At 46.1% G+C, this 12,047-nt stretch overlaps 1 protein-coding gene across 2 annotated transcripts; it reads right to left on the bottom strand.

The window, feature by feature from the left end:
* Nucleotides 1–6,005: 6,005 nt before the first annotated feature.
* Nucleotides 6,006–8,294, bottom strand: LOC110302206 (IQ domain-containing protein F1). Of its 2 annotated transcripts, XM_021173020.1 has the most exons (3): nucleotides 8,212–8,294; nucleotides 7,651–7,755; nucleotides 6,006–6,456 (listed from the first exon to the last, which is right to left on the bottom strand). In XM_021173020.1, exons 1-3 carry the CDS (start codon nucleotides 8,212–8,214, stop codon nucleotides 6,016–6,018), a joined length of 549 nt encoding a protein of 182 aa, XP_021028679.1. In that variant the 5' UTR covers nucleotides 8,215–8,294; the 3' UTR covers nucleotides 6,006–6,015. The 2 variants fall into 2 exon arrangements, with proteins under 2 accessions (XP_021028679.1, XP_021028680.1); XM_021173021.1 differs by lacking the exon at nucleotides 7,651–7,755 and having other exon boundaries at nucleotides 6,009–6,456.
* Nucleotides 8,295–12,047: the final 3,753 nt, after the last annotated feature.

Genomic DNA, 12,047 nt, shown 5'->3' with positions numbered 1-12,047 from the left:
CAGTAGCTGTATTGTGGGAAAAAAAACATTTCAAAGGTAAAATATGTAATGTTTCATTATAGACAAGCATTTCCTTTTTAATTTTTTGGTTTGGTTTGGTTGGTTGGTTTTTGAGACAGGATTTCTCTGTATAACCCTGGCTGTCCTGGAACTTACACTGTAGACTAGGCTAGTCGTGAATTCGGAGATTCCCCCAACCTCTGTCTCCCGAGGGCTGGGATGACAGGGGTGTGCTGTCCTTCCTGGCACAAGAGAAGCATTTTCTTTAGATTTCTTTCCTGTTGTTTAGGGTTTTGTTGTTTCTTTTTTTTTAAGAGTCTCACCAAGCTCCACTGGCCTTGAACTTGCTATGTAGCTAAAATGACCTTGAACTCTTTCTTGAGTTTCCTGCCTCTGTCATCCATGTTCTGGGTTTGCAGGCAATATCATCACATTCAACTTTGCAGTTGATTATGGGGAAAGGAGACATGAACTTTCAGCCTCTATTACACACAAGTTCAATATTGTCGATGATCACAGTAACTTACCATGATCCGTTTTCAAATGTTGAAATTGTACATTTGGTAGAAAGCCTACTTAGTTGTGGTGTATGTATGGGCTTGCAGAATATAATGCAGACTTTATATTTAGTATAGGCTGTTAAGTTAGACTTGCTAATATTTTATTGACTTTTATTTTCTTCCTTGTTCATGAGGTATTAATAGTAATTTTGTATTTTTATATTATCCTTGTTTGGTCTTGACATGAAGGTATGTTAGTTAACTTTCCATCAATATAATAATATGCTTCAAGCAATTTATTTTTATTTTTGTAAGTCTGCTTAGGTCCAGAGAGATGTCTCAGCAATTAAGATCCCTCAATGCTCTTCCTAAGAACCCACATCTGACAGCTCACAACTGCCTGTCCCTCCAGCTCCAGGGATCCAACCCCCTCTTGTCTTTGCAGGCATCTGCAAACACATGCCCATAAACACACATGAGAAAGCATTGCTAATCCCACAGCAGACGTGTGATAGTCAAGACAGACTTAATCCTAGCACTTGGGAGGCAGAGGCAGGCAGATCTGTGAGTTCCTGGCCAGCCTGGTCTACAAAGTGAGCTCCAGGACAGCCAAGGCTACACAGAGAAACCCTGTCTTGGGGGTAGGGGAATTCTGGGACTAGCCCAGTCTCTCCCCTTGCTCTCTACTACCTCCAGCAACCTCCTGTGTTGGTGTCATCTGAGACTGCACTCCTGTTTAATAGAAATCGACATGTAGAGAAATCCTGTTTGGTAGTGACAATAAACCTTACTTCATCAGTGCTTATTGTCCCATGCTCCTGAATTTGCTTCTGTCTTAGAGTTAACTCCCCAGAAATACTTTCAGAGACTGGCTGGGGAGATAGCGGAAGTAAAATGTTTGCTTGCATAAGCATAAAGCCTTAATGTTTATCCCCAGAATTGACATTAAAAAGTCGGGTGTGGCACTGGGGGGAGAGGGAGTGCAGAAAGACTAAGAGATCGAGGTTGGTTTAGTTAGGGTTTCTATTGCTTGACAAAACTCAGTGGCCAAAAAGCAAGTTGGGGAGTAAAGGGTTTATTAGGCTTACACGTCCACATCACAGTTCATCACCAAACGAAGTCAGAACAGGAACGCAAGCAGGGCAGGAACCTGGAGGCAGGAGCCGATGCAAAGGCCATGGAGGGGCGCTGCTTACTGACTTGCTCCCCATGGCTTGCTCAGCCTGCTTTCTTATAGAACCCAGGCCACCAGCCCAGGGATGGCACCACCCACAATGGTCTGGACCCTTCCCCGTTGATAACTAGTTAAGGAAATACCTAACGGTTGGATCTCATAAAGGCATTTCCCTGGGCTGGAGAGTTGGCTCAGTGGTAAAGAGCACTGACTGCTCCTCCACAGGTCCTGAGTTCAAATCCCAGCAACCACATGGTGGCTCACAACCAACTGTAATGGGATCAGATGCCCTCTTCTGGTGTGTCTGAAGACAGCTACAATATATATAATATATATATATATATATATATATATATATAAAGTAAATATGTCTTTAAAAAAAGAAAGAAAGAAAGAAAACTTTTATAAAAAGGCATCTCCTCAACTGAGACTCCTTTCTCTATGACTCTAGCTTATTGGTCAAGTTGGCACACAAAACCAGCCAGTACAAAGGTCATCTTCAGCTAGTCTTGAACTACATGAGACCTTGTCCAAAAATAAATTTATACATATATGAGAGGCACATTTGGGGGTCACTCAGCACTCCGTGACCTCTTTCAGAGCACTGGGGTCCCTCCATACTCTTCCCCCACCCAGCATTGATTTGAGAACATCCATGTAGACCTGATACTTGGTCCCTGGATAGGTAACCTATTTGTCTCCTTTCCTCTTGAATACTAAGTATCTTATCTTCATCAGTATGACACTGTGCTGTGGCTGGTGTGGAGCGCCAGCTGCCTCCATCTTTTGAGGGCCAGTGAGTCCCTTTAGGAATCTTACCCATGCTTTAATGGGGCTGCTCTCCATCGGGGACTCAGCCATGGCTGTAACCTCTGCCCTGTTGCTTCTCTGTTTCCTTTTGTTTTTCTGATCTTTGCATTTCTCTGCTCTTTCAGACTGCAATCCAAGGAGGACTTCCATGGCAAACATTCCAGTCCTGAATCTATGCTTGGTATGCCTTCTCTCTCGCTAAGCCCAGCAGTTAACAGTCTGTTGTGCTCCCTTTAATGGCTCTTTGAGGATGGCTACCTCATGCCTGACACAGCCTCTTTCATTCACTGAGGATGTCAACTTCACTCTTTAAATTTCTCTCTCAGGGCTGGAGAGATGGCTCAGTGGTTAAGAGCACTGGCTGTTCTTCCAGAGGTCCTGGGTTCAATTCCCAGCAACTACATGGTGGCTCACAACCATCTGTAAGGGGATCTGATGCCCTCTCCTGGTATATGGAAGTATATGCAGCAGAGCATTCATACATTAAATAAATAAAAATAAGTAAGTCTTTAAAATCAAGGAAAATAATAAATTTCTCTTTCATTCTCTCTCTGTGTCTCTCTGTGTCTCTCTGTCTGTCTGTTTGTCTGTCTGTCTCTCTCTCTCGTGTGTGTGTGTGTGTGTGTGTGTGTGTGTGTGTAAATGGCCTTGCTCATTCATTCACTCTACTACTGACCTACATCCTACATCCTTTGAAGTTTTTGGTTTGTTTTGATTATTTTATGTATATGATTACACTGTAGCTATCTTCAGACACACCAGCAGAGGGCATCAGATGCCTAGAGCTTGGGAAGCAGAGGCAGGTGGGTCTCTGTGATTTTAAGACTAGCCTGGTCTACATAGTGAGTATCAGGATAGCCTGGGCTATATAGTGAGAACTGTCTCAAACACACACATAGGTAGAGAGAGAGAGAGAGAGAGATTAAAATTGATCTACTTTCCACATTTGCCGTCTTTAATAACTGCTATCTACTCTATGTTCCTTCCTGGTTTTTAGGTACAGTTAGAGATACACTTGTATTTTTCATAGTTATATGCATGTTGGATGTGGGGAAGGTATGTATGAAGGCTGTAGAGAGCAGAGCTGGGCGCTAGGAACTGAGCTCTTCTGCGAGAGATTGGTTCTGCCCTAGAGATTAGTATATATTTTCCTGTTGATCTCCTAAGATCAACAGGAAAGAGGCAGGCCAAAATCTGTGCTCAGCACTCAGGCCTATTGTCTCAAGGTTTGGGGTGAAGCCTTGAAACACTTAGCCAGCCATCTTATTTTTCTGAAAGTGACTTGACTCTACTTAATTGAATGTTTAGTTTTCTTTTGTCCTTTCTTTTTTTCTTTTTCCCTACCCCTTCCTGGACAATTAGAGTTAGAGATCTGGAGCTAGAGAAAAGGCTCAGTGGTTAAAAGCACTGGCTGCTCTTAGAAGAGGCCCTGTGTTCACAACAGCCATACCTGGTGGGTCACAACCACCTCTAACCCAAGTTCCAGGAGACCGGAGAGCCTTTTTTTGGCTTCCACAGACACCTGTATACACCTGAAATACACCTGTGCACACCCTCACACACCTTCACACAGACATAACACATGATTATTTTTAATCTTTTTTTTAAGAGTAATTTGGAAGGGGAGCGGTGGAATGACCTGAGTTTACAGTGGGATTGAAGGTCTCATACAATTTCAGTGTAGATACACAGTGTAGAAGTAAGCAGTGCTGGATGTGGTGGCTCACACCTTTAATCAGCATTTGGATGGCAGAGGCAGGCATTAGAGGTCAGCCTGGTCTCCAAATCAAGATCCCGGACAACCAGGACTACACAGAAACACCCTGTCTTGAAAAACAAAAAACCCAGAAGCCAGCTCAGCTGTACCTGTGAGTGCGAGCACAACTACGTTTCCAGTCCATCCACTGAGAAGGATTCTTTTATTTTTGCTTTGACATAGAGTTTTGCTACAGTGCTCTGGTTGGCCCAGAAACTGCCATGTAGATTGGACTGGCCTTGAACTTGAAGCAATCCTCCTGCCTCATCCTCTCAGTGCTGAGATCACAGGCATGTACCACTAGGCGGGGTTGATCAGTCTCTTTGGATTTGCTACAGAGAGATTTGGTCAAAGTCAGACACTTTTTTAAAGACAACGCCAAAAGTCTGTTTGTTGCTGACGCTGACTACTTTGTAGCTTTTTATTGAGATGTAATTAACATTGTGTATGTTTAAGGTATACAATGAGGTGCTTGGACCCTGACCTTCAGCTCTGAAATGTGGTGAGCACAAGGCCCAGCTCAGAAAGCTGAGGCTCAGAGAGAAGTGACACGGCCAAGTGACACTGAGAAGCAGAACCAAGGATCTGAAGACAGCTACAGTGTACTTACATATAATAATAAATAAATCTTTGGGCCGGAGTGAGTGGAGCCAGAGCGAGCAGAGATACTGAGTTCAATTCCCAGCAACTACATAATGGCTCACAACCATCTGCGCAGCTACAGTGTACTCATATACATAAAATAAATAAATAAATCTAAAAAAAGACAAGAATATAGAAATCCTTCTGAGTGGGTATAACAGACACAGGACAGGGCAGCCCCTCCCTTTCTGTATCTATCTCTGGGATAGCAATATCCAGACAAGAAGAGGGGCCACCTAGCCTGGGCTATTTGACCTTTGCCATCACCTAACCCTAATGCCACCCTTTGGACAACAGGGCTCAGGAAGAAATGTGCAGGAAGCCAAGCACTGCCTGCATCATCACTTGCAGAGGGAAACTAAACTAAAAACTCCTTAGCTCCAGGTCCTGTATCACCTGAGGTCTGACCACTCACAGCTGTAGACCCTCCTACACTTGGGCCAGATGTGGAGAAAGGTGAACCTAGTCTCCTTGGAGAGCTTGAGAGAAAAAAATGGGAATAAAAATCTGGTGTGGCTGGGAGGGGTGACACATGACTTTAATCCCAGTGCTGAGGAGGCAGAGGCTGTTCCATCTCTGAGTTTGAGGCTAACCTGGTCTACAGAGTTCCAGAACGGCCAGAGATACATAGAGAACCCCTATCTCAAAAAAAACTTTAAAAAGGAGGAGGAGGGGCTGGTGAGATGGCTCAGTGGGTAAGAGCACCCGACTGCTCTTCCGAAGGTCCAGAGTTCAAATCCCAGCAACCACATGGTGGCTCACAACCATCCACAACGAGATCTGGCGCCCTCTTCTGGAGTGTCTGAAGACAGCTACAGTGTACTTATATATAATAAAATAAATCTTTAAAAAAATTTAAAAAAAAAAGGAGGAGGAGAGTAAAAGAGGAGGAAGAGGAAGAAGGGGAAGGAGGAGGAGGAGAAGGAGGAGAAGGAGAAGAAAATAATTTAGTGGGACTCTCTTGACAGCTTCCAGTTTAGATATCAAGTTAGACTCAGAAGCTGAGGATGAAAAGCTAGGAGACAAGAACCCAGGGTTGCCACTTCCCCAGAGCTAGTATACAAAATGCCAAAACTTTCCCATCATGCCCTCCTGGAATTTGATAGAGAGAAACTCCACATAAGACCACCGCCTCACTGTTTTATTGGGAGGGGAATACATTCGGTCACAATATAAGGCCCCGAACCCAGCAAGACCTCCAGCTCAAGATGCATCTGGCTGGTCGAAATTCGGTATTGGCCCTTGATGACACCCCGTGAAGAGCAAGTATGACATCTCCAGTGGGACTGGATGGTCCGGACAGCCTTAAGCAACCGGCAGTAACGCCTGCGGATACGCCACATGCGGATCCAGGACTGCAACCTGACGACTGCCCACTGCTCCTGTTGGAAGGTATCCAGCATGGACTGCCGCCTCTTCTCCATAATCTTTGGCAGTATCAACCGCCACCAGCATTGAATGATCCAGGCACTGAGGGCTGCGTGCAACAGCGACCGACGTACCAGTGTACCGCGCCACCAAGCTTGGATCTTTACAACTTGGTCCTTTTCAGAAAGCTCCTGGTTTTTCTTGGACTTGCAAAGAAAAGGGGAAGGCATAGTGAATGTCCTCATCCACCTCAGCACAAGGAGATGCTGAAAAGGGCTCTGACTCCTTGTCCATCGCTGCCCCTCCCTTTTCCCCTGAAACTCATCGCCTTGGTCAGGACACTGGCAGAGACTAGAAGATTGGGTTGGTGTCCTGCCTCTGTCCCTCACCCTCTGGCTTCAGGCCACCAGCAGTTCACTATGTTCCTGAGTCTCAAGCCTGGCATTCCAGCTTTCCCATAGACCAGGTTAGCAAAACCTGTGAGCCTATACATATGAAATGGTTATGCCAGGCTGAGCCTGCCCACCTAAACAGAGCCAGGTCCCTTCCCATTAGAACCTTCTGGGGAATTGGTGTCCTTGTTCATTTGTCCCTCTTGACTCTCCCCAGTCCTCAACCTTCTCCTCCCTCTTGTTGAAACCTCACGTTACATTTCTTTCAACTCATACAGTCCAATCTTCTCTTCCCCGTTCTCTCTCTCTTCTCTTCCCACACTGCCCCATCATGTGTGTATGTGTGTGAGTGTGTGTGTGTGTGTATGAGTGTGTGATTGTGTGAGTATGTATGAGTGTGTGTGTGTGTATGAGTGTGTGAGTATGTTTATGTGTGTGTGATGTGTATATGTGTGTATGTGTATGAACATGTGTATGTATGTGAGTGTATGTGCATGTGTGTGTGTTTGTGTGTGTGTGTTATGAGTGTGTAAGTGTGTGTATGTGTGTGAGTGAGTGTGTATGTATGTGTGCATGTGTGTATGTGTTGAGTCTATGAAATTTTTCCTGGCCTCAACCTCTTTCCTAAGTGTCTCAGCCTCCCACATACTGGGACAATTGGTGTGCACCATCAAGCCTGATAATTTTCACAGTTCTATCTTAATTGACAAGCAGACATATGTGCAGAATCATAAAACATGCACACACAATTCTAAGCCAACTTCCCAACATCTTAGCTACTCTATTCCATAAACGTGTTCCCTGAATCAGCCCCAGGCCCCCGGTCTGAGCCGGAGTTTCCCTAACTTCACACTAACATTTGTCTGCTTTCCATGTCTGAACCAGAGTTTTAGCCTGGAAAGGAAACAGGAGAGAGTGGCAATAAAGGACCATTTGCCCCGGATCTGAGCTCTGGACCATGCAAAGGACAAGGGTCGGAGGAGACACAGAGGCCCACTCTCCTCCTACCTCTGCCTTCTCTGTTTTTGAGGATAGATCAGCTGGCTGCTGCTTCTCCTGAGGAGCATCGTCAGTAGGTGCATTAAGGTCTTCAGGCTTCTGCTGCTCCTCACCCTGTGCTCAGCAATTGGGGAAGTCAGGAAAGCAGACAGTGTTAGTGTGAAGTTGGGGAAACTCCGGCTCAGACCAAGGGCCTGGGGCTGATTCAGGGAACATGTTTATGGAATAGAATAGCGAAGATGTTGGGAAGTTGGCTTAGAATTGTGTGTGTATGCCATCTCCCCTTGCTGCTCTGTATCCACACATCCTTGACTTCAAGAGCTCCCAGACTCTCTCTTTCCCAGCCCTCTGTGTAGCCCTGGCTGTTCTGGAACTTTCTCTGTAGACCAGGCTGGCCTCCAATTCAGAGACCAGCCTGCCTCTGTCTCCTAAGGTCTGGAATTAAAGATGAGTGCCACCATCACACAGCTACTTCCTTCCCAGACCCTGAGGCATCAGAGGGTCCCCTCGTCCTGAGAGCTCTATGGGGAGACACAAGCATAGTGTGTCTGCCCTCCCTCACTTGCTCACCATTGTTCACGCATGGATTGGGTGTAGATGGTTCAAATCCCCTCAGGTCTGTGCTCCTCCGGCATTGGTGTGAACAGAAAGCAGAGGAGGGTGGCCCATGATGTCATAAGGGCAGCTGTGACTCAGGCAACAGTTGAGTCACTTCCAAGGAAAAGGCAGAGTGATGCCTGTTTGTTTGTTTGGTCTTCTTCTGCCATAAATGCCCAGAGCCCTGGCTTTAAGACCGAATCATGGGAATCACTGGTCCATTGATTTAAAGGTGTATAATGAACCATTGATAATAACACTTCATTCACATTTTTGAATCTTCAATGATTTATTTAATGATTTATAGGCGGCTCATACCTTCAGACAAAATGGGGCACATTCAGGTGGCCATAGACTGCTTATACCATCAATACTATATAAATATTTTAAAAGTAGTGAGTTAAGTCAGACATGGTGGCTGGCCTATAATTCCAGCACTCAGGAGGCTGAGGCAGGAGGATTGCTTTGGGGTCAAAGCTAGCTCAGAGTCTCAAAAGGTAAAATAGAGCTGATCTCTCCTGCCTAGATACATTTGTAAGTAAAGCACCTCAGATCACAGTGGCTACATTGAGCAACATCAGAACAATGGCTCCTGGATCTGAACATGAACACAAGGGAGGGGGAAGACATTTACACAACTGTTAGTGACCACAGAGGCACTGGGTGGCTGACATATCCGACCCACCCACCCAGTGCCCAGGGGACCCAAGAACAAGCCTGGGCTCCATCACAAGGACCAGCCTGGGCAGGGATGCAACCAGACAGGTGAAAGGCAGCTGCTACACAGGGGAGCCATCTTGACAGCATGAGGCCTAGGGTTCGTTCATTCAGTCCCGGGAGTCACTGGGTGGGTCCTTTCAGAATGTGCATGCTTAGTGTAGAACAGGAGAGTATACTGAAGGGGAGGGGGTCATGCTGTGAGGCCAGAAGTGTCAATGTGAAGTTAATGCAGTGAAGGAGGTGTGGAAGGCAGGATGTGGGTGTAGGTTACAGAGAGCTGCATTAGCCTCTACTTGGAAAGCAGAAGGGACAGGACTTAATGACATTTTATTTTTAACCCCTCTCAAATCTGTCACATTCACACACATACCACATACACACACTGAGATACAGAGAGAGAGAGAATTTAAAGTTTTTTGGACTTTCCAGAATGGGTTTCTCTGTGCAGATTAGGCTGGCCTTGAACTCAGAGATCTGCCTGACTCTGCCTCTCTGCCTCTGCCTTTATTTATTTTATTTTTATTTATTTATTAATTTATTTTTTGGTTTTTCGAGACAGAGTTTCTCTGTGTATCCCTAGCTGTCCTGGAACTCACTCTGTAGAGCAGGCTGGCCTCAAACTCAGAAATCCACCTGCCTCTGCCTTTAAAGGCATGCACCACCACTGCCCGGCCTGCCACTGCCTTTAAAAAGACCTTTAAAGAGGTAAGTCGGCTGGAGAGATGGCTCAGCAGGTCAGAGCATTGACTACTTTTCCAGAGGTCCTGAGTTCAATTCCCAGCAACCACATGGTGGCTCACAACCATCTGAAATGGGATCTGATGCCGTCTTCTGGTGAGTCTGAAGACAGCAACAGGGTCCTCACATAAAATAAATAAATCTTTTTTTTAAATGCTTAAAAAAAAAAGAGGTAAGTTGGGGTCTACCTCAAGATCCTTAAGTCACTGAAGTTGCTTCCCTTGGAAAGGACTATTTCGGGGTCACCCTGAAGTTCTGGCTTCTTACTAGATGATGTAATCTCTCTCACATAGGCTCCTGCAACACAGTGGAGGAGAAAGCTCGTGTTCTAAGAAAACACTGAGATCCTGATCAGGACACCTCTGGGGCCGTGGTTCTGGGGAGGAAGGAAAAACTGCCTAGAGTGACTCGAGACCTCAGTGTTATTCTGGGTGGGAAAGTTAGGGGAACCAGAAATGAGAGACATCCCGGGGGGTGGGGAGTTTACCATTCCAAAGAAAAACAATTTAAAATATAAACAAACAAACCTTTTTTAAGGAGCTGGCGATAAAGCTCAGTGGTTAGGGAAGAACACCTGTTCTTGCCCTGAAGTTCAGTCCCAACACCCACACTGAGCAACTCACGACTGCTCGTGACTCCAGCCCCGAGGGATCACTGGCCTCCGCTGGCCTCCAAGACCACAGCACTCGCAGGACATCCACAGACATACAAGCACACACAGAAATGCAAATGATCAAGTATGTACAGAATTTTCCAGATGATCTTAAAAAGGATGAGCCCAGCTTTTTTATTTTATTTATTTTTCTTTTTTCTTTCTTTTTTTTTTTTTTTTTTTTTGGTTTTTGGAGACAGGGTTTCTCTGTATAGCCCTGGCTGTCCTGGAACTAACTCTGTAGACCAGGCTGGACCAGGCTAGCCTTGAACTCAGAAACCCGCCTGCCTCTGTCTCCCAAGTGCTGGGATTAAATGCGTGCGCCACCACTGCCCAGCCAGCTTTTATTTCTAAAAACACTCGGAGATGAACTGAATATCCTCTGCTGGCCTCCCGAGTCTAGGACTCTTTGTCATTTGTTTTCTGCAACTGTGTGGATGAAGCACCTGGTCACTTTAATGCCTGCACCTTTGTAGGTTGATTCTAGGTAGAAAAGCATGTTCTCTCATCGACTGGCCTTGGAGAAAGCTCATGGCTGTGTTGGCGGGCGCTGGGAATGTGCTGACAGGGATGAAGGTGACTGTAGCACTCTGGAGTTAGAGGGCTGGGAGACCAGGCAGCACTAACCAACAGGGCTGAAGGGCTGCCAGAGATAACTCTGCCTTTATTCTAGTCAGCATCGGTGTTTATCTACCTACGCACTGTGTTCTGTGGCGTCTCCTGAGTACTCCCGGGTTCTGAAATAATCCAGTTAGACCTAAAGTCCCCAGTACAGACAGGAATCGTGTACTCAACCTCAATGGAGAAGAAAGACCACTTCTTTTTAAGGGAGAATCCTTCACATCCCACAAAACTCTACAGACGTGGAAGAAGACGCTGTAGCTGAGTGTGTGGTGGGGTCAGGAGCACAGACTGGAAATGAAGTGAAGCACACAGAGCCTGGGTAGTGAGCCCAGACAAAACATCCTGTTATCCACCCTTTGAGTGCTCTTTCAGCCAGGACTGAACAAAGATGAGAAAACCGTGGAAGAGCAGCACAAGTCCGGAAGGATCAGAAGACAGGACCTGCTCTTCCTGCATCCAGGAGCCCAGCTCCTGGTCCTTCAGATCCAGGCTTAAGTCAGTGCCCATGGGAGAGCTGTGCTCACCACATTTCCCTGTCACAGGCTCAACCCCAATCCTCATGGACACAGCACAGCGCAAGGAAAGCTACTGATCGCCAGAGGCCTGGAGGCTGCCCAGTGGCAGAAGCAGGGAGTAGGTGATCTGGGAAAGACCGGGTTTAAGTAACACAGCCAGAGGCAAAGCACACAAGCCACAGGCAGCGCGTCAGTCGTGCCACCGAGGAAAAGCCAAATGCAGGCCTTCCCATGTACTTCCTTCTGACTCTTCCTGTCCCCCCAGCAGGTATAGCCTGGCTGCTCCTGGGACCCTCTCCCATCTGACCTGGAATCCTGTTACCTGCCTACAGAACCTAGTTTTCTTCAGCATTCTATGCTCTGGCTATTCTATTCACCTATATATTAAAAAGGAAAAATAAAAGATTTATTTTATGTATGTGAGTACACTGTAGCTGTCTTCAGACACACCAGAAGAGGGCATCAGACCCCATTACAGATGGTAGTAAGTCACCATGTAGGTGCTGGGAATTGAACTCAGGACCTCTGGAAGAGCAGCCGGTGCTCTTTTTTTTTTTTTT

The sequence above is a fragment of the Mus caroli genome, chromosome 9 (assembly GCF_900094665.2).
Source record: "Mus caroli chromosome 9, CAROLI_EIJ_v1.1, whole genome shotgun sequence".
NCBI classification, from domain to species: domain Eukaryota; kingdom Metazoa; phylum Chordata; class Mammalia; order Rodentia; family Muridae; genus Mus; species Mus caroli.
The sequence above is the reverse complement of the archived record's forward strand: the minus strand, read 5'-3'. Positions and strand labels throughout refer to the sequence as shown.